The sequence below is a fragment of the Amblyraja radiata genome, chromosome 31 (assembly GCF_010909765.2).
Source record: "Amblyraja radiata isolate CabotCenter1 chromosome 31, sAmbRad1.1.pri, whole genome shotgun sequence".
In the NCBI taxonomy this organism is placed as follows: domain Eukaryota; kingdom Metazoa; phylum Chordata; class Chondrichthyes; order Rajiformes; family Rajidae; genus Amblyraja; species Amblyraja radiata.
In genome coordinates, this window is record NC_045986.1 from 19,574,903 (window position 1) to 19,599,872 (window position 24,970).

The 24,970-nt window shown below is 45.0% G+C and overlaps 1 protein-coding gene across 2 annotated transcripts in view; it reads right to left on the reverse strand.

Annotated features, from left to right (window-relative positions):
* disp3 (dispatched RND transporter family member 3) overlaps positions 1–24,970 on the reverse strand; it is a 300,294-nt gene that overhangs the window by 31,882 nt on the left and 243,442 nt on the right. For both annotated transcript variants that reach the window (XM_033048014.1, XM_033048013.1), the window contains exon 11: positions 21,369–21,530. In XM_033048014.1, the coding sequence (XP_032903905.1) occupies positions 21,369–21,530 (162 nt within the window). The remainder of the gene's footprint in view (positions 1–21,368; positions 21,531–24,970) is intronic.

A 24,970-nucleotide genomic window follows, 5' to 3' on the forward strand; every position in this document is an offset into this window, starting at 1 on the left:
TGCTGCAGGATGGCTGCAGTGCGTATCATCTGTAGAATGCACTGTGTTCTGATAGCGCCTTCCAAACCAGAGACCTTTACCATGAAAGAGGACACGGACAGCAGATACAGGGGAATACCGCCACCTCCGGGTTTCATTCTAAATTACACTCCATTCTGACTTAGATCATAAGCAATAGGAGCGGAATTAGGCTATTCGGCCCCAAGTCTACTCTGCAATTCAATCATGGCTGATCTATCTCTCCCTCCTAACCCCATTATCTTGCCCGTCCCCACATTCTCTGTACTAATCAAGAATCTATCTATCTCTGACTTGGAGACGATACACATTCTGTATTAAAAAAAACTCCTTTCTCAAAAAAAGGAGACCAAAATTGAATATAATATTCAAGGTGTGGTCTCACCAAGATCCTGTACAATTGCAGTAAGGTATTTCTGCTACTATACACAATTTCTGTAACATTTGCCATAGTAATCACTTGCATTCTTCATATGGTCATAAGGCCATAAGTGATATAAGCAGAATTCGGCCATTCGGCCCATCAAGAATACTCTGCCATTCAATCATGACTGATCTATCTTTCCCTCCTAACCCCATTCTCCTGCCTTCTCCCCATAACCCCTGACACCGGTACTAATCACGAATCTATCTGTCTCTGCCGTAAAAATATCCATTGACTTGGCCTCCACAGCCTTCTGTGGCAATGAATTCCGTGGATTCACCGCCCTCTGACTAAAGAAATTCCTCCTCATCTCCTTCTTAGAGGAACGTCCTTTAATTCTGAGGTTGTGACCTCTAGTCCTAGATGCTCCCACTAGTGAAAACATCTTATTATCATTCACTCATGTACAAATGCCGTGACGGTCCAATGATACATCCTCTTTGCTTAATTTATCGCCATTTGGATAAGAATGTCTTTCTGTTATTGTCAGCAAAATGCCACTTTAATTCACATTTTACTTTGGAGTCACGTGAGTGACTACGTGAAGAACCCGCCAGGACGCATGCGTGTCATATCGCTACACGCATTGCAACAAGTCACAGCAGGGGGGAACGACGTTCCTCCTAGCAGCAAAATTTGAAAGCCGGGAACAGCAGGTAAGGAGACTCTGCGTTCCTTCCACTTACCTTTTAGGTGGAGACATGGACCGGATCCACGAAGGCTGCGGGAAAGCTGGCGGGGGAGAACCGCGGAGTTGCGGGCTGCCGGCAGCAGCAGCAAACGGCACGCTAATCTCCCATAATGGGAACAGCTGTGCCCAACTTTCGCTCCCGACTTCGCTCCCGCGCCGGCCCCGGCCGGTTGGGAGAGGTAAGCATAAACAGAGTCGTTGACTCCGAGGAGTCCGACCTTGGGGGCCGGTTGGAGCAGCTTTAGGAGCAGCCGCGAGCGGCCAGTGCACGTGTGCACGGGAGCCGGTTGGAGCGGGGATCCAAGCAGCCGCGAGCGGCCAGTGCCCGTGAGCACGGGAGCCGGTTGGAGCGGCTGCAGGATGGGGCAACAGCAGCCGGGAGTGGCCTATGCCCGAGAGCATAAGAGCCAGTTGGAACGGCTGCTGGAGGAAATACCCCAAAGGGGCAGGTAGTAAGCCCCACAGCAGTACCTCGTGTAGGGCTGCACAGGGTTTCTCCCTCATCAGAGGGGAACACCGAGGGTCAATCCTGGGCTGGCTGCAGGAGCTGGAGCAGGAGCGGCTTCAGGAGCAGCCGTGACGGCCAGTGCCTGTGAGCATTGGAGCCGGATGGAGTGGCTGCAGGAACTGGAGCAGGAGCAGCCTCAGGAGTAACGGCTTCAGGAGCAGCCACGATGGCCAGTGACCATGTGCATTGGAGCCGGTTGGGTGCCCAAGAGCATCGGAGCCAGCTGGAGCGGCTGTTGGAGCAGGTAAGTGACAGCTCCATGAGATGGAGACTAGTCACAGAGCGGCAGCTAGAAAGTCCTACAGCAGTACCTCTTGTAGGGCGGCACAGTGTTCTCCCTCATCAGAGGGGAGTATAGGGGGTCAATTTTGGGCTGCACTTGAACAAGGGAGCAGAACATACCCCTAGTACACATAGGGTGCAGAAAACCTATTGGAAGACACTTACCATCAGGGAACTGCAAAACCTGAATGTTCCCAGTATCAACCAAAACATGGTAGGGCAGGGAATTGAAACGAAAGAAAGTTCTAAGTCCTAACAGCAGGACGGGATCGGCTGCACTATAAACAAAAGACATGACACTAGATCACCAGGATGCACTGGCCTTATATGTTAACCTGGAACCTCCCAACCTCCAATATTAAAATTTGGAGGCATCTTATCTTAACAGGGAAAGAACTTCACATCGAGGGAACTCTGGGGCACATTAAGGAACGTCTTAAAAAAGAAAAACTGCTTCCTGGGAAATGCGCTACCCTCATCACAGACACCGGCACCTCAACGACCACGGAGGATGCCGAAATAGTAACAAACCTACTAATAGTAACCATGGAGGAAGGTGGGTTTGACTCCTTACGAGGTTGGTGGGAGATAACAGATCTATCTGTATGCATAGAATTATTTCTACCGACACTTAAATTTCAGAAGTATAGGGTTATACCTTAGAATTATTCATTACATTATCCTCCAGTTCAGCATGTACCGAACTGAATGTTCATGCTTACAGGGATAGAAACAAACTAAAGCACATACTGAACTACAGTGCCCATATAAATAGGAGTTATGGAGGACATCCAACACGAATCACAGGAATTCGTGTCCTAAATATCCTATCATAATATAGAGGTGGTTGCCACTTCATCTTCGATTTGACTAATTTGAATACTTTCGTACTTTATATTCATTACTAGATGGGAACCTTTGGTGCAACTAAGGTATTGATCCTAGGGTACTACATGACAAGCATCGTATTAAAATATGCTTGCTATATAGTACTCATTGGAGGTGCCCACAGATGTATTTAACACAACAGATCGTCTGCGGTTCACCGTTAACACAGTTCACATGGCAGTGACTTTGCCGTAAGAAAGGGTACAGCCTTAATGGAGGCTTGCAGGGAACAAAACCATCCATCAGACTGGTAGTAGAATAATTGGCATTAGGGGCTATGTGCCAGCCAACTGATATCGGACCTTTACATAATCAAATTACTGAGCGCAAACACGCGTCACTCAAATATTTATGGGGGGTCATTCGGACAGACTAATGAAGCAACCAACAGAGGCCACTATGGTACAAAAATGGTGGAACATACATTAGGCATTGTTCCTAACCAAACATTAACAGTTACCCGTCTATGAAACCACATACTGATGGGCCTTGGATTGGGATGCTACTAATTCCATCTCCAGCTGTGGGGGAGATGGAATGCACAGGAGGCATCACTACTAACGTTGGGCATATATACCTGGGGAAGTGAGTGCAAGCCATGGCTTTAAGTCATATTGTTTTGGGTTATATCACCAGTATGTTAGACTACGAATTGACAACACCACCGGGGTAGCATATGTCAACCATATGGGTAGAAACATATCGACATCATGTGATTATCTGGCCAACACTAATTGTGAATTGAATTGAATTGAATTGAATCCTTTATTTGTCATTCAGACCTTTCGGTCTGAACGAAATGTTGTTGCCTGCAGCCATACATGTAATAATAACAACACACAATAAACACAAATTAACATCCACCACAGTGAGTTCACCAAACACCTCACTGTGATGGAGGCAATAGTCTTAGAGTTACTGTCTCTATTAATCTGGATTAATAGCATATCCAGATAGAGATTTGGATATCAGCTACCAACTACCAGGGAAACTGAATTTAGTGGCAGACAACAGGTCACGCTAGTCTAAAAACACTGTATGGATGTTGGATAAAATATGTATTGCTGGAACAGCACGGTATGGAACACCAGATAACGACCTATTCACATCCATGCTCTTACCAGTTATCAAATTATGTTCTTGGGAACCAGAACCTGGGGCAGTGGTTCAGATGTATCTTCGCTGATTGGGGGATCATTTATGCATCCCTCCCTTTGCTTCATCAGTCGGGTATTTAGGAAGAAACTATAGACTCCACGTCTCGAATTTGATAATACCTGATTGCCCTACGCAACCATGGGTCCTGGTGATATCAACATGGGTCAGAACCATACATCACCATCCATCATAGACCTAACTTACTGGTTCTTCCCGCAACAAGGGGAGTTACCCGTCACTATTATATATTAACCTATTTATTTTTGAGTTGAAAGCACCTCTGCTACACCTGGGACTGAAGGACCGAATGCGGAATTATTTCAGCGGGTCACAGACAGTCCACCCAAACATCAGTTACTTGGTATCATCAAGAAATGGGAAGTACTGTCACAACTATAATCATCACCCACAGATCTATGAACATCCCATCTGTTCTGGAATTCCTGGCAAGCCTCCATTACGATGAGAGGCTCAGTCATAGTGCCATCAACTGCGCCACAAGTACTCTGTCAACATACCTGTCGAAGGTACAGAGCGGCATTCTGTTGGGACACACCCTTGTAACCAAACTCATGAGGGGCATTTTAAAATTAATCCCCAAGAACCAGGTACTCCCAAATATGGGATGTGAGCATTGTACTGACCATGTTAAGAAACTGGTCTCCAGCTACAGCTCTGTCCCTACAGAAACTGACTATGAAAACAGTCATGCTGATGGTCCTGGTCACGGCACAAAGGGTCCAGTCACTACAGAAAATAAGGTTGGACAACATGATTAATTCATCTGGAATTTAAGTTTTACATCAATGTAATAGTCATACAGAACAGACAGGGGTCAGCAGGCCTAAAAAACAGAATTCAGAGCCTACCCTACAGATGGTCGTCTCTGTATTATAATACACTTACTATCATACATGAAGTATACTAAGATCATCAGAGGGAAGAAATGTCACTTTAATCAGCTACTAACAGCCACTCAAAACAGTGACAGTCCAGACCATCTCTAGATGGCTAAAACAAGTCCTAAATAGGCTGGAGTGGACACTAGCATTTCAAATCTCACTCCACCAGGGCTGCAGCTACATTGGCAGCTATGAAGTTGGACATACCAATGGACCTAATCCTCAAGACAGCAGGATGGTCAACGGAGGAACTTTCGAAAGACTTTATAACAAACCAGTCATTGAACCTGGAACATTTGCAGAAACAACTTTAAGTTCTGTATATAATTTACCCCATAAATAGGGGCAATAATTGGTGTTAATATTTTTACCATTGGGTTTCAATATCGTATTGATGTCTAATGATGTTAACTCTATTCTCCCCAAAAATCAAGGCAGATGTGATGCATGGACTCGTTCCACGGCATGAAATCACAGAGCTTTAAAAGCTTCACGTAGTCACTCACGTGACTCCGAAGTAAAATAGTAAGATTAAACGAGAACTTACCAGTTTGAAGTTTGATCTTTATTTTATGAGGAGTAACATTGAGGGAATACGTGCCCTCCACTCCCACCCTTGATCATATACTCAACTGGTATCTCTTCTCTAATCTTACTATGTTTAGTCATTACAGTTATCTGTGATTTCACACCGCTGCTTTGAAGAATGACACGCATGCGCTTCAAACTGGTAAGTTCTCGTTTAATCTTACTATTGTAGTGCATCTGCCACTCACTCCACATGGCCAAATCAAGCTGGAGCCTTTCTTCATGTTCCACTTTGTTCACTCTCCCACCCAGATTTGTGCCAGGGTGTTGAACATGTTTTTTTTTTTGTCTGTAATTTCTCCAATTCCACTCCCAGTTTCCTGGCGAATAGCCTGTGAAATGCTCAGGGGTGTAACCTTTTTGAGATTGTGTATGTCGGAGGGAGGAACAGGAAGAGATTGAACGCCCATCGTTTAGTCATTCAATTAGATCAAGACTGATTTAATCTGGCCTCAGCCAGCTCCACTTTCTGGTCTGGCTCCCATAACTATCAAATCTCTGGATATTTATGGGGACATTAGAATTTGCTTTGAGATTTAGAATTGATTGTTAAACTGCAGAGCAAATATAAAATCTAATTAGTAGATCCATCTAGTTACCCCGCGCATGTAACACAACTGGTTCTGTTGTACCTTGTAGTAATTAAAACATATTTTTATAGATCAACACATTTTTGAGATCCACAATCTTCACGAGACTGCCTATGGGGCACGAGGGTCTGCAAGTACAGCTACTTTTGTGATAGTTGCTAACTAGCTCCAAGTGCACTGTTTCCTAATGTGCCAGAAGAAGAACGATTCTCGATCTTGGCCCAAAATTGTGACCTTGGCAATTCCTGCACCTGGATTCTTGCAGACAGCACGAACGTCAAAGTGATAACAACCAGCTAATCTGTTCTACTAATTAGTTTGGCTGGAGCCCGAGGGAGTTTCTTGGCCATCTTTAAACTAGTGTCATGGTATCACTCATGCCCATCATTGGGGATGCACAGGCCTTTGGCTTATCCCAAAGATGGCATCTTTGCCAATGCCGCATCTTCTGAATATCACTTCAGTTTAGTTTAGTTCATTGCCACGTGTACCGAGGTACAGTGAAAAGCTTTTGTTGCGTACTATCCAGTCACTGGAAAGACAATACTTGATTAAAATCGAGCCATCCACAGTGTACAGATACACGATAAAGGGAATAACGTGAATAAAATTTAGTGCAAGATAAAACCAGTAAAGTCCGATCAAAGATAGACTGGGGGGTCACCAATGAGGTAGATAGTAGTTTAGGACTGTTCTCTAGTTGTGGTAGGATGGTTCAGTTGCCTAATAACAGCTGGCTCAACCTGAGAACCTCACAATCTGACTCCTAGTGGCGGCGCGGCTCTGGCTGCAGCGGCTCTCCGGCAGTCCTGTTTGTTTTGTGTTTTTGGGTTGTTTATTTTCGTTTTGGTTAGTCTAGTTTTGGTTTTTAGTTTGTGTTTTGGGGGGGGGGGTTGAAACGGGGCTTGCTGTCTCTCCCTGCGGGGGAATGCGACTTTTTTGTCGTATTCCCCTTCTCTGCCTCCGTCTGCGCTGAGGCCTAATGGCGGAGCTGGCGACCTCGAGGCTCAGGAGGCAGAGCCCGCCAGGACTCGCACTGAGCTCGCTCCCGTGAGGACGGCCCGGCTCGGGGCTGGAACAGGGCTTCCGTGAGGGGCTGTGACGGCCGGCCCGAGGAAGGAACGGTGCTCCCGTCGGAGTAGCCGAGCTCGGGGAGGTACGGCGTTCCCAGCCTGAGGGAGGAGCGGCGCCCGGTCGGGGCGGCCCAGCCTGAGGGAGGAGCGGCGCCCAGTCGGGGCGGCCCAGCCTGAGGGAGGAGCGGCGCCCAGTCGGGGCGGCCCAGCCTGAGGGAGGAGCGGTGCCCGGTCGGGGCGGCCCAGCCTGAGGGAGGAGCGGCGCCCAGTCGGGGCGGCCCAGCCTGAGGGAGGAGCGGTGCCCGGTTGGGGCGGCCTGGCGCGAGGGAGGAGCGGCGCCCGGTCGGGGCGGCCTGGCGCGAGGGAGGAGCGGCGTCCCGGTCGGGGCGGCCTGGCCCGAGGGAGGAGCGGCGGCTGGCGCGAGGGAGGAGCTGGCGCCGGTCGGGGGGCGGCCTGGCGCGAGGGAGGAGCGGCGCCCGGTCGGGGCGGCCCAGCCTGAGGGAGGAGCGGCGGCCCTGGCGCGAGGCTGAGACGGTGGGCAGTACTCACGTGAGGGCGATCCGGCCCGGGGCTGGAACGATGCTCCGGGGGCTGGGACGGCAGTTCTGGTGGCGGTGGCCTGAGACCGGGGGTTCGGCCGCGGGCCAGCGGCTGCGTCAGCAGGTCTGGTGAGCGGCAGCTTCGACTACCCCGGGCCGCGGTGTTTGAGCCGCGAGGACAGGTTTTAACATCGCCCGGGGGGTATCGCCTCAGCGCAGAAGGAGAAGAGGAGGGAAGAGACTGTAGCCCTAAGACTTTTGCCTCCATCACAGTGAGGAGATGTTGGGTGGACTCACTGTGGTGGATGTTAATATGTGTTTATTGTTGTTTTTTATTGTATTGTATTATATGTATGACTGCTTAAATTTCGTTCAGACTTCGGTCTGGATGACAATAAAAGGCTATTCTATTCTATTCTATTCTAAAAGCGGTATGCAAAAATCCTTCATAAAACATTCTCAAATTTACACTCTTTGGGTGGAATGTAATTTTTCATTAAGCAATGTAATTTAGCTAATTCTGTAGTTAAAACTGAAGTCGCAATCCTGTGATTTTATTTGTTCATTGTCAAAACTTTCATTGTTCCCACATAATGGACAAGCTCAAGGGAGGAGGCACAAGGAACTGCAGATGCTGGAATCTTACATAGAACACAAAGTGCAGGAGTGCCTCGGCAAGTCAGGCAGCATCACTGGAGGACATGGATAGGTAACGTTTCGGGTCAGGACCCTTCTTCAGAGTCCATATGCAAATGTCAAGGGAAGTACTTTAAGGGAATTAACTTTTAGCGGTCAACAATGAATCAGCGGTTTTCCAAAATCAACTTCTCACACCCACCTAATGACTATAATGCAGTGAAAAATCATGATGCGTTTCATACGAGGAAAATATCATGAAAAGCGTTAGAAGTAATAAGGTAACCAGCTAGAGAGAGGTTTAAACATTTCTATTTGCCTGCTTTTGTGATGAAATGGGATTTGTAATTTTCCTCCCACCTTGAGCAAAAAAAACATTTGTAAATAATCATTCTTGGGTTGTCAGCATCAGGGATATTTATCACCCATTCCTGGCTATCCAGATGGTGCTGGTGGTAACAGCCCGACAACGGCGATGATCATATTTGAGCAATTTGCTGGGTGGGCTGTGTCAGAGGGAGTTACGGATCAACCATTTTGTAGTGGAATTGCATCAGGTAAAGACTGCAGGCTTCCTTCCCTACAAAGCGATTGCAAACTAAGTGTAACCATACAAAAATCTGATCATCTCTCTCATTGAAATCAGCCTCTCATTTAAAAAAACAATTAACAATTCTGAAAATGCAATTTTTAAAAGCTTTAATTTTCACATTAATAAAAACCAAGTCAAGACTGTGGCTTCTTAAGGGGTTGGACAGGCTAGATGCAGGAAGATTGTTCCCGATGTTGGGGAAGTCCAGAACAAGGGGTCACAGTTTAAGGATAAGAGGGAAATCTTTTAGGACCGAGATGAGAAAAACATTTTTCACACAGAGAGTGGTGAATCTGTGGAATTCTCTGCCACAGAATGTAGTTGAGGCCAGTTCATTGGCTATATTTAAGAGGGAGTTAGATGTGGCCCTTGTGGTTAAAGGGATCAGGGGGTATGGAGAGAAGGCAGGTACAGCATACCGAGTTGGATGATCAGCCATGATCATATTGAATGACGGTGCAGGCTTGAAGGGCCGAATGGCCTACTCCTGCACCTATTTTCTATGTTTCTATAATAATAATAATAATAATAAACTTTATTGTGGACTCAAGGTCCAGACAAGGGGCAACATTACATTAAAAATGCATTGCATATCAAATATCATAAATACATATAAAATCATGGTATATCACTTATAAAAACATCATAATTTATATATTTTTTAAACCCCACAATACTTAAGTTAAAAATCCAGATTAAAAGATGATCAATGTCCTACAACGAGACAACGATACCAGTGTCTCCACAGCTGGGATTCGTAGCGTGTAGTGCTAACCCTTATGTTTGACAAGGCCACAATAAGCACATTTTTAGAGTCATTTATCCTGCAAATGAATTTATACATGTGGTGTCTTAGGATAGCTTCTAAAGTACTGACTCCTGCAGCCACAAACATATTACTGGCACTACACCATCTAGGTTGCCTTAGCAGTGATCTCATGGCATCGTTATATTCCACCTTTAGTCTCTGCATACTTGTCTTTAAATAGTTCGACCACAGGTGCGCAGTGTAGAGTGGTGTGCAGTATGCTCTAAATAGCGACATCTTCCCCACATCTGCACACGCACCAAATTTACGCAAGAGGATATTCGCCTGTATCTATGAGTTGAACATTCTGTTTTTGAAGCTAAGAATTGAATCGTGCCGAGACAGAAGGGGTAAGTTTACTTTAGTAATACCTAATGGGAATATAGTTCAGTTTACTGTCACGTGTACAGAGGTACAACAAAAACTTTTTGTTGCGTGCTATTCAGAATATACATGATTTCCATTGAGCTGTCCACAGTGTACCTCTTCTTAGGCTCCCTTCGGTCACGACTGACGATGGGTGACTCCAGGGTGCTATTCCCCATATGGAGGACGCCTGGGCGTGACTTTGTTTAACGTGGGGAGACTGGTGCACAGACGGTCCTTGACAGATCTGGGTCAGGATCCAGTGGCATGGAGTCCAAGACGACCGGAGACCCTTTTCTGCTGCAGCCTTCATCCGCCATCCCAGCCGTTGTGACGCTCCACTAAGGTCAGCCATCGTGCTCCGTTCCATCGTGTTCCACCGTTGAGGTCTTGGTTTGGATTGCTCTTTGTTAGAGATCTCCTCCTCGATCTTACCGCCATGGGTGGCCCTACCAGGAGCATAGCTCCAGACGGCATCGCTCTCAGGATCTCAGGTCCACACAAGCTTCTCCACCACGACAAGGTGACAAACCACAGTGTTCAGATATAGGATAATGGGAATAATGTATAGTGCAAGATAAAGTCCTGTAAAGTTCGATTAAATATAATCCAAGGGTCTCCAATGAGGTAGATGGTAGCTCAGGACTGCTTTCTAGTTGTTTATAGGATGGTTCAGTTGCCTGATAACAGCTGGGAAGAAACTGCCCCTGAATCTGGAGGTGTGCGTTTTCACACTTTTGAACCTGTTGCCTAATGGGAGCGGGGAGAAGTGTGATTGACCGGGGTGAGACTTGTCCTTGGAATTGTGATCTGCTGGTTGTGAGCTCTGTTGCATGCTGTTCTTGCTTCGTAGCGAGCATGTAATCACTGTTTCAGTTTCACCAGCTGAGCGCAGATCTCTGGTGCAGTTCCTCAGTTCTGTTCTACACTCAAAGTTTGGTCCCCCTTACTTGGCAGTAATAGTGGAGGTGAGGTTTATGCTGGACATTGAACATGGAAGAGTACAGTACAGGAACAGACCCTTCAGCCCACATTAGCCGTGCCGCAGTAACAGATGGTGGACATTACTGCAGCTGCTACTGATTCACAATGCTTCATGGCTGTTCACTCACGACCTGCCAGATTTGTTCAGAGTCTATCCCATTTGGATGAATTACATGCCACCCAAGACAATAGATGGTGAACTTGGCTTGAAGATGGAACTGCCTCCTGAGAACTGATCACCTTTAGTAACACTCCTGTATACAGATGCATCTATCACAGGAGACTGGTGAGGATGAGATCAAGTAAGTTTTATTCTGAGATAGATACAAAGTAAAGGAGTAACTCAGCGGGTCAGGCTACATCTCTGGAGAAAAAAGGATGGGTCATCCATTTTTTAGAGATATGAGATAGAGATACAGCGCAGAAACAGGCCCTTCGGCCCACCGAGTCTGCGCCGACCAGCGATCCCAGTGCGCTCGTACTACCCTACACACTAGGGACAATTTATAATTTTTTACCAAAGCAAATTAATCTACAAACGTCTATGTCTTTGGAGAGTGGGAGGAAACCTGAGCACCCGGAGAAAACACACAAGGTAACAGGGAGAATGTACAAACTCTGTACAGACAGCACCTGTAGTCAGGAACGAACTCGGGACTCTGGTGCTGTAAGGCAGCAACTCTACCGCTGTACCGCTCCAAGATGCCAGAGGTTAGGGTGGGTCACCAGCAGTGAGTACTGTCATCACCTTACACAGTTCCTTAGACCCTCGGATAACACAGATAAACTACCGAACAACCCACATAGACATACATTCTGATTAGTATGGGTGTCAAAGGTTAAGGGGAGAAGGCAGGAGAATGGGGTTGAGGGGGAAAGATAGATCAGCCATGATTGAATGGTGGAGTAGATTAGATGAGCCAAATGGCCTAATACTGCTCCTATCACTTATGAGTTTATGAACATGCAAATACTGGTGTGCTCCCAAGGAAACAAGCAGGTACTAAAATACTTCTGCCGAAGCATCAAACCACTAACCTATTCCAATGACCCAATATTGAGTGACGGCTGATTTTTTGATGCCTTTTACTAAGTGAAAGAAATGGACAACTTGTCATTACAAGTGAGAAACTTGTTTCCAGCTCAAGCAACAAGCTGTCAGCACATCATCAAATTGACAAAGAAATAGAGTGGAGAAATGCTGAGGCTCGATGGTGTTGCACAGACTACCTGACAAGAAATATAATTAATCCCGGGGCCTGGAGACTCTGGACTGCAAACTAGGATTTAAATATTGCCAAATAATACCTGCAGGCTGGGTGATCACGGTGGCGCAGCGGTAGAGTTGCTGCCTTGCAGCGCTTGCAGCGCCAGAGACCCGGGTTCGATCCCGACTATGGGTGCTGACTGTATGGAGTTTGTACGTTCTCCCCGTGACCGCATGGGTTTTCTCCGAGATCTTCGGTTTCCTCCCACACTCCAAAGACGTACAGGTTTGTAGATGGAAGGGTATCGACCCAAAACGTCACCCATTCCTTCTCTCCAGAGGTGCTGCCTGTCCCGCTGAGTTACTCCAGTTTTTTGGGTCTATCTTAGCTAATTGGCTTGTTGTATGTGTAAAATTGTCCCTAGTGTGTGCAGAATAGTGTTAATGTGCGGGGGACGCGGGTTGGTGAGGACTCGATGGGCCGAAGGGCCTATTTCCGCGCTGAACTCTAAACTAAACTAAAATACTGATTCACTGAATTTGTTATCTGTTGCTACAAATATGCACAGTTACCTTGCGGGCCGTTATTGGCAGAGAGGAATGTATCGCACGGCTGGCGGGTGATGGATATTGCAGATTCCCATGTGGCCCTCCAGACAAAACAGCAGAACATGCATGGCTGAGGGCTGCTGCATTAATATCGCACAGCCCTTCCCTTCTGAAGCCTCCTTCTCAATACCAGCAGGGGAGCCTACGCACTGCATCTGTTGAACTTACTAATGCTTTGTTTTGTTTTAGAATGTGAATAAAGGGAAAACAATAAAAAGTCGAATATCTCCAGCTGTGTTGGCGAGAAATCAGTTTGTGATATGCCAAAGCAAATGACAAAACCTGGACTGGTTCAGTCAATGTCCCAGGGGAACCTTCCCGAAGGAATTGCTTCAGTGACTGAGAGATGTGCTTTGATTTGTTATATTAGGCACATTTTCTATTCCATTTCTATTCTCTCTAAGGTTCTTTCCACTGGAGGTACCGAGTGCTGCGAGATGCTTGGGTAATATAATTGAAAACTGTGAGGTGATATATTATGATATGCTGCTCATTACTCAACCTCACCTGTGGCTTTACGGTGTATAAATTCAATATTACAATGAGCCGGGAAGATGGCTCAGTTAAATAACTAACTTCAAAAGATGGACTGAATACAGCAAAGCTGACCTGTACGTAAAAATCGCACTTGCAGTCCCACTCACATCAAACTCATACACATAACACATGCACGCGACACACACTCACATCTGTACACAAGGGATGTTACTACAATGCTGCCATAGAGATGGCCAACAGCTTCAGAAAGCACACCTATGTCTCTGCTTCCTTAGAAGTCTTTGGAAGTTCGGCATGTCCCCAACAGCCCTCACCGACTTGTACAGATGCGCTGTCGAAAGCATTTTATCAGGAGGCATCACAGCTTGGTTTGCGAACAGCTCCATCCAAGACCGCAAGATATTGCAGCGAATTGTGGACACAGCCCCGACCATCATACAAACCAACCTCCCTTCCATTGACTCCATTTATACTTCACGCTGCCTCGGCAGGGCCAGCAGCATAATCGTGGATGAGTCGCACCCTGGCCGCTCTCTCTTCTCCCCTCTCCCATCGGGCAAAAGGTATAGAAGTCTGAAAATGCATACCTCCAGATTCAGGGACAGTTTCTTCCCTGCTTTATCAGGCAACTGAACCATCCTACCACAACCAGAGAGCAGTCCTGAATTACTACCCACCTCATCGAGGACCCTCGGACTATCTTTTAACAAACTTTACTGGCTTTTCCTTGCACTAAACGTTATTCCCTTATCATGTATCTGTACACTGTGCTTCATCGACAATTGTAATCATCTATGTATTCCGCTGGCTGGTCATCATAGTTATATAGACAATGGTTGGTTTCTCAAAGTGTACGTGTGTATTTATATATTTGCTCATAACTTCATAAGTGATTGGAGCAGAATTAGGCCATTTGGCCTATCAAGTCTACTCTGCCATTCAATCATTTCTGATCCATCTCTCCCTCTAAAACCAATTCTCCTGACTTCCTCCCTTAGCCCCCGACACCCATGCTAAACAAGAATCTATCCATCTCTGCCGTAAAAATATAATTTACTTGGCCTCCACAGGTTCACCACCATCTGATTAAATCAATTGCTCCTGACCTCCTTCCTAAAGGAATGTGCTTTAATTCTGAGGATATGATCACTGGTCCTAGACTCTCCCACTAGTGGAAACATCCTCTCCATATCCACTCTATTCAGGCCTTTCACTATTCGGTACATTTCAATGAGGTCGCTCATCCTTCTAAACCGCAGCGAGTAGAGGCCCAGTGCCAACACCAATGTTGTAAGAAAGAAATTAAATATTTGAGTCAGGGCCAACTTTGTGGGAATGTAACAAATGAGCAAAACATTACGACTGAGTGTATTGTGTGAAAAGATGACTTCATTCGGCATGTATGAGCAGTGTGGTGTGACTGCTGTGTGGAGACTTTTTCGGCACTGTTTGCTCCACCTTCGCTGGTCCCGTGTCAGTCTCTTCGGCCATTAGAGAGCCCACAGAAATATAGAGAAAACAAGTCATCCTCAACTCAAAGAAGTGTGTTGGCAAATCTATTCCAAGGTTACAACCCTGTTGTTTTATAAGACTGGATGTTGAAGCTTGTGGGATTATCAGCAATGTGTGTGCATTTGACCTGAACTAGAGATGATCAGATCCAACCTATTGGTGATAACTTTGTTCTCTCTTTCTCAATTCCCTGAAGGCGATAAAACATTTACTATTATTTAGATACGTATTAATATTACTGCAGATGACACATTCGGTAATGTGTTGTCATGTATCATCTCTCCCTTACAAGTAAAAGCAGCAATTTCTGAATTTCAGGGTGAAATCCAATTTCACAGCTGGTTGATTTTGACCTGCGCCACTTTGGTACATTGACTGCAATTGTGGTGTTAGATTAAAAACTCAATTTGGGGTTAACAGTAAAGGCTTTGAAACATTTTTAAATGGGCCTGTCCATGCAAAACAATCGGGGGGCAGCAAAAACTGAACGGGACTCGCATTGTTCGATTCCATCCTTACTTAATTAACCTGAGTTTTGCTTTTGGGAAATTGGAGGTCTATAGATAACTCATATTTAGCATATTTCTTTCTGCAGATCTTTTTTGAAAGTGTGTTGTAGACAGCAAACGTTGACAAGTCCTGTGATTTCTCAACTTTATTCCTCGGGCTTGGGTTAAACAGATGCCTTGATTATGTGGAAATGATGACATATACTATTGCTGAAATATACACCGAGCTCTCAGCCTGCACCATTTTATAGAAGAGAAGCTTTGATTACGGGTTACAGTCATTGTACGGCATAGAAACATAGAAAATAGGTGCAGGAGTAGGCCATTCGGCCCATCGAGCCAGCACTGCCATTCACTATGATCATGGTTGATCATCCAGAATCAGTCTCTCCAAATCTCTTGATTCCATTAAGGGGCCTTAAGAGCTGTATCTAACTCTCCCTTGAATACATCCAGTGAATTGGCCTCCACTGCTTTCTGTGGCAGAGAATACCACAGATTCACAACTCTCTGGGTGAAAAAGTGTTTCCTTATCTCAGTCCTAAATGGCCTACCCCTTATTCTTAAACTGTGACCCCTGGTTCTGGACGCCCCCAACATCGGGAACATTTTTCCTGCATCTAGCTTGTCCAATCATTTCAGGATTTTATATGTTTCTATGAGATCTCCTCAAATCCTTCTAAATTCCAGTGAAAAAAGCCCAGTCGATCCATTCTTTCATCATATGTCAGTCCCGCCATCCCGGGGATTAACCTGGGACTCAGAACCTGAGGCTCAGAATGAGCCGTGTGCTCAGAGTGAGCAGAATGGCTCAGAACCAGAGGCTATTTCAAGGCCAGTCCGAAGAAGGGTTCCGAGCCGATACATCACCCATCCTTTTTCTCCCGAGATGCCGCATGACCCGCTGAGTTACTCCAGCACTTTGTGTCTATCTTCGGAATTACAGTGAAATTGGTTTACAGACCATTTGCAAGAACGGAACCTTAACATGAGCCAGGATTTTCCGTACATGCTGCCATCCCGGCTTCAATCTCTAACCCTGTAAACAGACCTGTTAGATAGACACAGAAAGCTGGAGTAACTCAGCGGGCCAGGCAGCATCTCCAGAGAAAAGGAATAGGTGATGTTTCGGGTCGAGACCCTTCTTCGGTTTAAACCAACACCTGCATTTCCTTCCTCAACAGACCTGTTAGTGTGTATTTGGTTTTATAAGAAAATGGATGCAAAGTCTGGCCGTATTTCCATCTGCAGGCTGCATTGTGGGGACTGATTTTATTCAAATAGTTGGCATTATAGTAATGATGTTTAACTCACTGCATTTTGCCGGGAAATAATCCTGCTGTACTCAGGAGACTCTGCTGCGGTTCCAGTCGTGATTATAAAGACTTTACATTAAAATCTGCCGCTGACTCGCTGGATGAAACAGCAATGTTAATATTCACTCTGCACAAAGATTGATAAGTGGTATATGGAAATGTGAAGAGGAATTAAGCTGTCATTTGTGAACCCTGTTCTTGGGTTGTTTGGTTTTACATGGGCAGGACAAGTTTGTCATATAATAGTCAATTATTATTATACTTTTATGGTGGCGCTTAAAGATGTGGGAGGCTTCCGCTGTAAGATGGTTCATAAGTACAAATTAATTACAGAATAAATCCTCCAAGTCTCATCCAGCATCCCTGGAGAACACCAGTTAACGGTGAACACTTTCCATTTCCCAAGGGCCAGGAAAGTGAACAGAAAATGACCACTTTCTTCTTGTGGTTGGTATCTATTTCAGGGGTGGCACCAGAGGTTATGGGGAGAAGGCAGGAGAATGGGGCTAGGAGGGAGAGATAGATCAGCCATGGTTCAATGGCAGAGTAGACTTGATGGGCCGAATGGCATAATTCAGCTCATATGTCATTAACTATTTGAAGTATGACTGACAAATGCCAGAAAAGGCAGTTCACACGTACTTGGTTCCCTACAATGGTGTTGCATTCAGCGCTAATGCCTGATTGTGGGCTTGCAAATACATTGCAGAACTGTGGAAACTTTAACCTGATCGCTGCATTAAAATGGACGTTGCATGGTTCCCAATGGCGTCTGTGTGCACATCTGGCTTGTCTTATAAAGGTTGCAATCACAGGAAGCCTTCAGCAAACTTTCTCCTTTGCAGCCACATTACAGCTGAACAGAAGGCTGCCCAGAGGTGTGGGAGCAAAGGGGAGGGAAGCGCACGAGGTCTCACCGTGTGTGCGTCTTTGCCACGCTCTCGTATTGACTGTCACATGTGACAATAAAGTATCATTCTATTATTCATTCATTCATTCATTCATTCATTCATTCATTCATTCATTCATTCAATCATTCATTCAATCATTCAATCATTCAATCATTCATTAATTCATTCATGACTGACAGTGAAATTTGTGCCCTGGTGCTCTTGGAGAGTGCAGGTCTCTCAGATGCATGGGGCCACCATGTGAAGCTCTACAATGCGTGGCCATAATAAGCACTGTTAGGACCACAATGATGTGAGCCATAGTCTTACAGCTCAGAAACAACCCTTGTGTCCAATAAGTCCATCTGATCAAGTACCCATCCATGCTCATCTCATCAACCCTACAGTGGTATACATTCCCCTCTAAACCTTTTATCCCCTTAGCCCCAACATATGCCCTTTGCTATTAGTTTCTTGCTAATCACTAGAGCCAGGATTTTGCCATAAATGCCATGTGCCTTTTCATGCCTTTTTTGATGATTTCACTAGGATAATGCCTTTTACACAATCGAATGCCTAAATCAGCCTTTTTTTGCCGTTTTGCTCAAAGGTCGTGCTATTTTCTCTAGTTGTACCGTGATTTCTTGGATCTTGGAAACTATTTTCATTCAGACCTTTCGGTCTGAACAAAATTTTGTTGCCTCGCAGTCATACATATAATAAAGTAACAAAACACACGATAAACACAAATTTAACATCCACCACAGTGAGTTCACCAGACACCTCCTCACTGTGATGGAAGGCAAAAATCTTAAGTCTTTGTCTCTTCCCTCCTTGTTCTCCCTCCGCGCTGAGGCGATCCAGGCCTTCGATGTTGTGACCCCCACCGGGTGATGGTGCTTTAGTTCCACGTCTCAACCGTGCTTCGCGAACGGGCCGGTTCAATCTCCGCGGCCCGGGGTGGTCGAAGTTGCCGCCCTCCAGTCCAGCGGAAGAAGCTGTTGCCGCGGGAGCTCCAAAAAAACAGGTCACCAACCTGTGACCTGCGAGCTCCCGACGATGTCGTCTACTGGGCCGGCGGCCGAACCTCCGGTCGGGTCGCTGCCGCCGTCAATTTCAATGACGTTTTCTATGTTAACACATTAATATTAATGTTATTATTAACGTGTTAACATAGTATAGCTTACAAGAAAATTTCCACCACCGGGGCGAAACCGGGGGCGCCACCGTCAGTCATTCATTCGTTCATGCCGCTGCCCGCTGGTTCAGCCTTCTCCAAGATCTATTTAAGAATGAACTGCAGATGCTGGAAAAATCGTAGGCAGACAAAAATGCTGGAGAAACTCAGCAGGTGAGGCAGCATCTATGGAGAGAAGGAATAGGCATTTCTTCAGACTGATGTGGGTGGGGGAGAGTTGGGAAAAAGAAAGGAAGAGGCAGAGACATTAGGACTAGAAGGAGAGCTGGAAAGGGTGAGGGGGAGGAGGGAGAAGACAAGGGCTATCTAAAATTAGAGAAGTCGATGTTGATATCGCTGGGGTGTAGACTCCACAAGCGAAATACCCAAGCTTGTCTCCTCACTACATTTACTGATGGCTCCAGTCACAGATCTGAGTTTTCGAGTGGTCTGTGCAAGGCATTCATTGATGCTGGAATTCCATTTGGAAATTGGAAAACAAATCTCTCAGAGTTTTTTTAGAGAAATACACAGAGGAACATATACCAAGCGAGTCATAATTACGGAAACATTATGTTGACATCAACTTCAACATTGTTGTGCAGAAAATTAGAGTTGAAGTTGCATGCAACATAATATGGATCTCAATAGATGATACAACCGATGTTGTGAGGAGATATGTTGCCAATGTGGTCATCGGTACACTGGAGGCAGGTCAACCATCAAAGGAGTATTTGTTGACATTGGAAGTATTGGAGAAGTCAAACAGCTCAACTATTACTCAGTTGTTTACATCTTCACATGCTGATCTTTGGCCAGAAGATATAAAACACGAGAATGCTCTTCTGTTTGTGACTGATGCAGCTCCGAACAAGAAAAAAGCTGCTCGTGCTCTTAAAGTTTTATTCCCCCAAAATGTTGCATTTGACATGCTTAGCTCAAGGACTTCATAGAATTGTCAAGCACATACATAGTTTGTTTCCAAATGTCGATCGCCTAGTTTCCAATGTCAAGAAAATCTTCCTCAAAGCATGTTCAAGGAAATGGCACCCGAGATTCCGCGACCTCCTCAGCCCGTTTTGACTAGGTGGGGTACATGGCTCTCTGCTGTACTCTACTATGCTGCAAATTTCGAAAACATAAAATAATTTGTCAACTGTTTTGAAGAAGAATCTGCTGCAGTCAGAATCGTCAGTGAAATCATGCAGAAAAAGTTCCTCCACCGCGAGCTTGTGTTTATTGCTTCCAATTTTGCAAACTTCCCACAAGCTATCACTTCCCTTGAGAAATGTGGCAAAACATTAGTGAATAACTTGCAGGTTTTCAATAAAGTAACTGGCGATATGCGTATAATTCCTGGCGATGTAGGTAAAGACATACAAGGAAAATGTGAGAGAGTGATTTTAGCTAACAAAGATCTTGAAGAAATACAAAACATAGCTAAAGTTCTCAAAGGTAGTTGTAATGCACAAGATATCGACATGAATATAGAGTCTGTAGCTTGTTTTGGGTATGCACCACTGACCTCAGCTGAGGTAGAAATAAGTTTTTCACAACTGAAGCATATTCTGTCTGAGAGGCGGCATAATTTAACACCAGATAATTTGAAATAATTGCTTGTAATTATGTGCAACCAGGCAACTTTGGTCATTTAATGTAGAATACCTTTATATTATCATTTTTAACCATATTTTGGGGGTGGAAATACATGCCTTTTTATTTTGTCAATTAGTGCCTTTTTCATGCCTTATTTGCAATTTTATTATGCCTTTTTGCCTCCCTATTTCAGAGTTTTTTCGCACCTGAACATCCTGGCTCTACTAATCACCTTGTCTGGGCCTCTCACCATTTTACATAACTCTACCAGTCCCGCCTTAGTCTCCACTGCTCCAAGGGAAACAACATTGTCTATCCAGTCTCTTCTCCTACTTGAAACATTCCATCCGAGGCAACGTCCTGCACCCTCTCCATTTCAGTTATATCCTTCCTATCGAGACCATTCTTCAGACTCAGTCTGAAGAAGCATCTCGACCCAAAACATCACCTATTCCTTTTCTCCACCACCCTATCTACCTGTGACACCACTTTCAGGGAACCATGTGCTTGTACTCCTAAATCCCTCTACTCTACAATATGCCCCAGGGTCCTACCATTCACTGAGAAGAACCTGACCTGGTTTGACTTCCCAAAATGCACATTTATCTGCTTTCAACTCTATTAGCCATTCTTCAGCCCACTTGCCCACCTGTTCAAGATCCTACTGTAATTTTTGATATCCATCTTCACTCTACGATACCACCAACGTTAGTGCCATCTGCAAACGTGCCTTGTACATTCCATTCCAAATCGTTGATGTGAACCACAAACAGCAACAATGGATCCAGCACTGATCCCTGAGGCACGCCACTAGTCACAGGCCTCCAGTATGATAAAACAATCCTCTACTGCCACCCCTCTGCTTCATTCCAGGAAGCCAATACTGCTATCAGGTCAGGCTGCTTAGCAAAGCAATGCTTTTACGTGCTAAGGAATGCACATGTCTCTACCCTTGTGACTATTCTCCAGGTGGTAAGAGGCAGTTCATAATGATTCAATGACCTCACCTGAGCAGGTAATGCACGAAATGCCCTCTGCACTTAGGTTATACTTGAGGTCGAGGAGCACCTGAATGTTGGTGTCAGGGCTGAAGAGCAATGGGGCTCGGCTTGCAGGGCGCAGTTGTGTTGTGAATCCAATGGACATCACCAGGGTAATGATGTAAAGACCTGGAAGGATGAAACACAAGCAGAACAATGAAATACATATTATTCTCATGAAATAGGATCCTGTTTTTTAAGACAGTCATTTGGAAGGAACTTGAAGGAGACTTCAAGATCTCAACTGGGGGTGGGGAGGGTAATTAAGATTAGAAACAAAGAGCTTTATCTTTAAAACTCAGGTCGAGCAAAGTGATCAGTTAACAAGAGAAATTAATAACAGTATTTATTATTGACAATATTATTATTGATAACATTACAATAGGGCTCAGCAACATAGCAACAAACTAATGGAGCGACTATCTCACAATTCCAGAGTCCTGAGCTTGATTCTGTTACGCGTCTCAAGTGTCTGTCTATGTCTGTCTGTGTCTGTGTGTGTGTCTGTCTGTGTGAATGTGTGACAATGTTTCGGTGTTTGTGTGTGTGTGTGTGTGTGTGTGTGTGTGTGTGTGTGTGTGTGTGTGTGTGTGTGTGTGTGTGTGTGTGTGTGTGTGTGTGTGTGTGTGAATGTGTGTGTGTGTGTGTGTGTGAATGTGTGTGTGTGTGTGTGTGTGTGTGTGTGTGTCTGTCAGTGTGTTTGCACGTTCATGCGACTGTGTGGGGTTCCTCCAGGTGCTCTGGTTTCCTCCCTCATCCGAAAGATGTCCAGCTTGGTAGGTTAATGACCACTGTAAATTTCCCCTGTGCACATGTAGTTCAATTTGAGGATTTGATCAGTCTGCTGGGAGAATAAAATGGGATTCATGTAAATGGATGCTGGACTCAGACTCGGTGGCCAAAGGGCACATTTCTGATCCATGTTATTCCGTAACAGGTCGGATACAGGGAGAAGTTTTCCCTGGCTGGTGGGTGTGCCTAGTCAGAGGTCACGGTCTAAGGATGCAGAGTAGAAATTTAGGGCTACGATGAAGAAGAATCTCTTCACTCAGAGGATGGTGAAGTTGTTTAATTCTATCGCACAGAGTTGTGAATCTGTGGGATTCTCTGCCACTGGAGGCCAATTCACTGGATGTATTTAAGAGAGAGTTCGATATAGCTCCTAGTGGGAAACGGAATCAAGGAGAAAGCAGGAACGGGGTACTGATTTTGGATGATCAGCCATGATCATATTGAATGGTGGTGCTGGTTCGAAGGGCCAAATGGCCTACTCCTGCACCTATTATCTATGTTTCTATGTTTCTATATCAAGGTTAGGGAGGAACAAATCATTGAATATGTTGATGGAGGAGATAAACAGATGTCAAGACAAGGGGTTTGGGGCGGAGAACAGGAATGTGGTTTTGCGAAAGAGGACCAGATTGTACTGAACGGCGCAGCGGGCTTGAGGGGCTCAATGGCTTACTGCTGCTCTTTTGCTTCCGTCAAAGAAAATATTGGCAGTAAGAACGGTAAGCCTGTAGTTTTGGAACCACTTTAGAATTCAGCAGAGATTCACTAAATTGATAAGCAGGGACGTGGAATGAGCGAGCAAACAAGCAAGAATCAAAAACAGACTGCAGACACGTGACAATAAACTAGACTCAATAAACCCAACTCAACACCATGAGGATGTCTAGGCACACAGAGAAAATATGTGAAAAAAAAGAACTGAGCATGACTTAGGTCAGGCAGCATTTGTGCAGAGGGTAACAGAGACAGCCCTTCAATGGATCTAAAGCATCTGAGGTAACAAGCATGGTTTAAGTTGCATAGAGGGAAAGAAAGTGGTAGAAAGAATAAGGAAAATGTCTATAGACACAAAATGCTGGAGTAACTCAGACTTCTCCAGACTGAAGAAGGATCTTAACCTGAAACGTCTTCCATTGCTTCTCTCCAGAGATGCTGCCTGTCCCGCTGAGTTACTCCAGCATTTTGTGTCTATCTTCGATTTAACCCAGCATCTGCAGTTCCTTCCTCCACAGGAAAATGATTAGGCACTGTTCTTTCGGCTTAAGAACAAGGAACAAGGAACAAAGGTGCAGAGTGAGGCTAATCGCAAATTGGAGGAACAGCATCTCATATTTCACCTTGGCAGTTTACAACCCAGTGGTATGAATATTGATTTCTGTAACTTCAAGTAATCCCTGCACTCCCTCTCTCTCTCCATCCCTCCCCCTCCCAAGTCACACCATGTTCCTGTTCTCACCTAGCAAACAGCTAACAATGGCCTGTATGCTTTATCATCAATACTTTTTTGCATAACTTTCATTCATTTGTTCTATATCTCTCTCTACATCATCTTCTATATCTCTTGTTTCCCTTTCCCCTGACTAGTCTGAAGAAGGGTCTCAACTCGAAACGTCACCCATTCCTACTCTCCAGAGATGCTGCCTGTCCCGCTGAGTTACTCCAGCATTTTGGAAACATAGAAACGTAGAAAATAGGTGCAGGAGTAGGCCATTCGGCCCTTTGAGCCTGCACCGCCATTCAATATGATCATGGCTGATCATCCAACTCAGTATCCTGTATCTGCCTTCTCTCCATACCCCCTGATCCCTTTAGCCACAAGGGCCACATCTAACTCCCTATATCCCTTGATTCCATTAGCTCAAAGAACAATATCTAACTCTATCTTCCGATAGCCCTAAGAGCTATTGCCATGTAGATGATTTTGTGCCTATCTTCAGTTTAAACCAGCATCTGCAGTTCCTTCCTACACAAAGATGCATGTTGGATCGATCCCTCAGAGGGTCAAATGAGGTGCAAGCAAAGATTTTTCAACCAATGGTTCAATCATCATTTAATTGCTTCTGCCCACGTGTACAATCCAATCGAGATGAAAAAGAGAAATTATGTTCCTCAAACCAACAAACTTTTAAAGGAAAGCCACTGATCCACATCCCAGTTACTCTCGAGTTTGGTGTTAACCTATCTCCAATTTGCACACCTTTCAAATGTTACTTCAAGCAGAGAAGGCAGGATAAGTGAATTACCCAAAAGTCACAATACTGAAATGAAATGAAACTCACAAGAAAAACATAAATCAACCAGCTGTGGAGAGGTTGATTGAACTGAAGAGTACAGAAATAATGCAAGAATCAATCTCTGCTCCTATTGTGCAGCGCTAAAATGCGTTAAGCTTCACTATAATTATTCTCTGATGTTCAAATAGAAATTGTAAAGAAAGGCCCCAACAAAGTATCATGAACTGAATGTTGCAAAGCCGGAATGGAAACTCAGCTGAGGATCGCGAGTTTCAAATCCATCATGAAATGTTCCTCTGCTCATATTCCAGACTCCCATGTACAATCCATTGCAACGATAGATTACAACACAGCATGAGAAAAAAAAAAGCATCAATGATATATTCTGAGAACCTGTTAACTTAAAATTGCATGAAAAACAGGAAAGTGAAGTTATTTACAAGATGAATACAGGAAGAAATGAGCACTGATCCATAATCATTGGTGGATGATTGTGAGAGAGAGTTGGCTATAGCTCTTTGGGCTATCGGAAGAGAGAGTTAG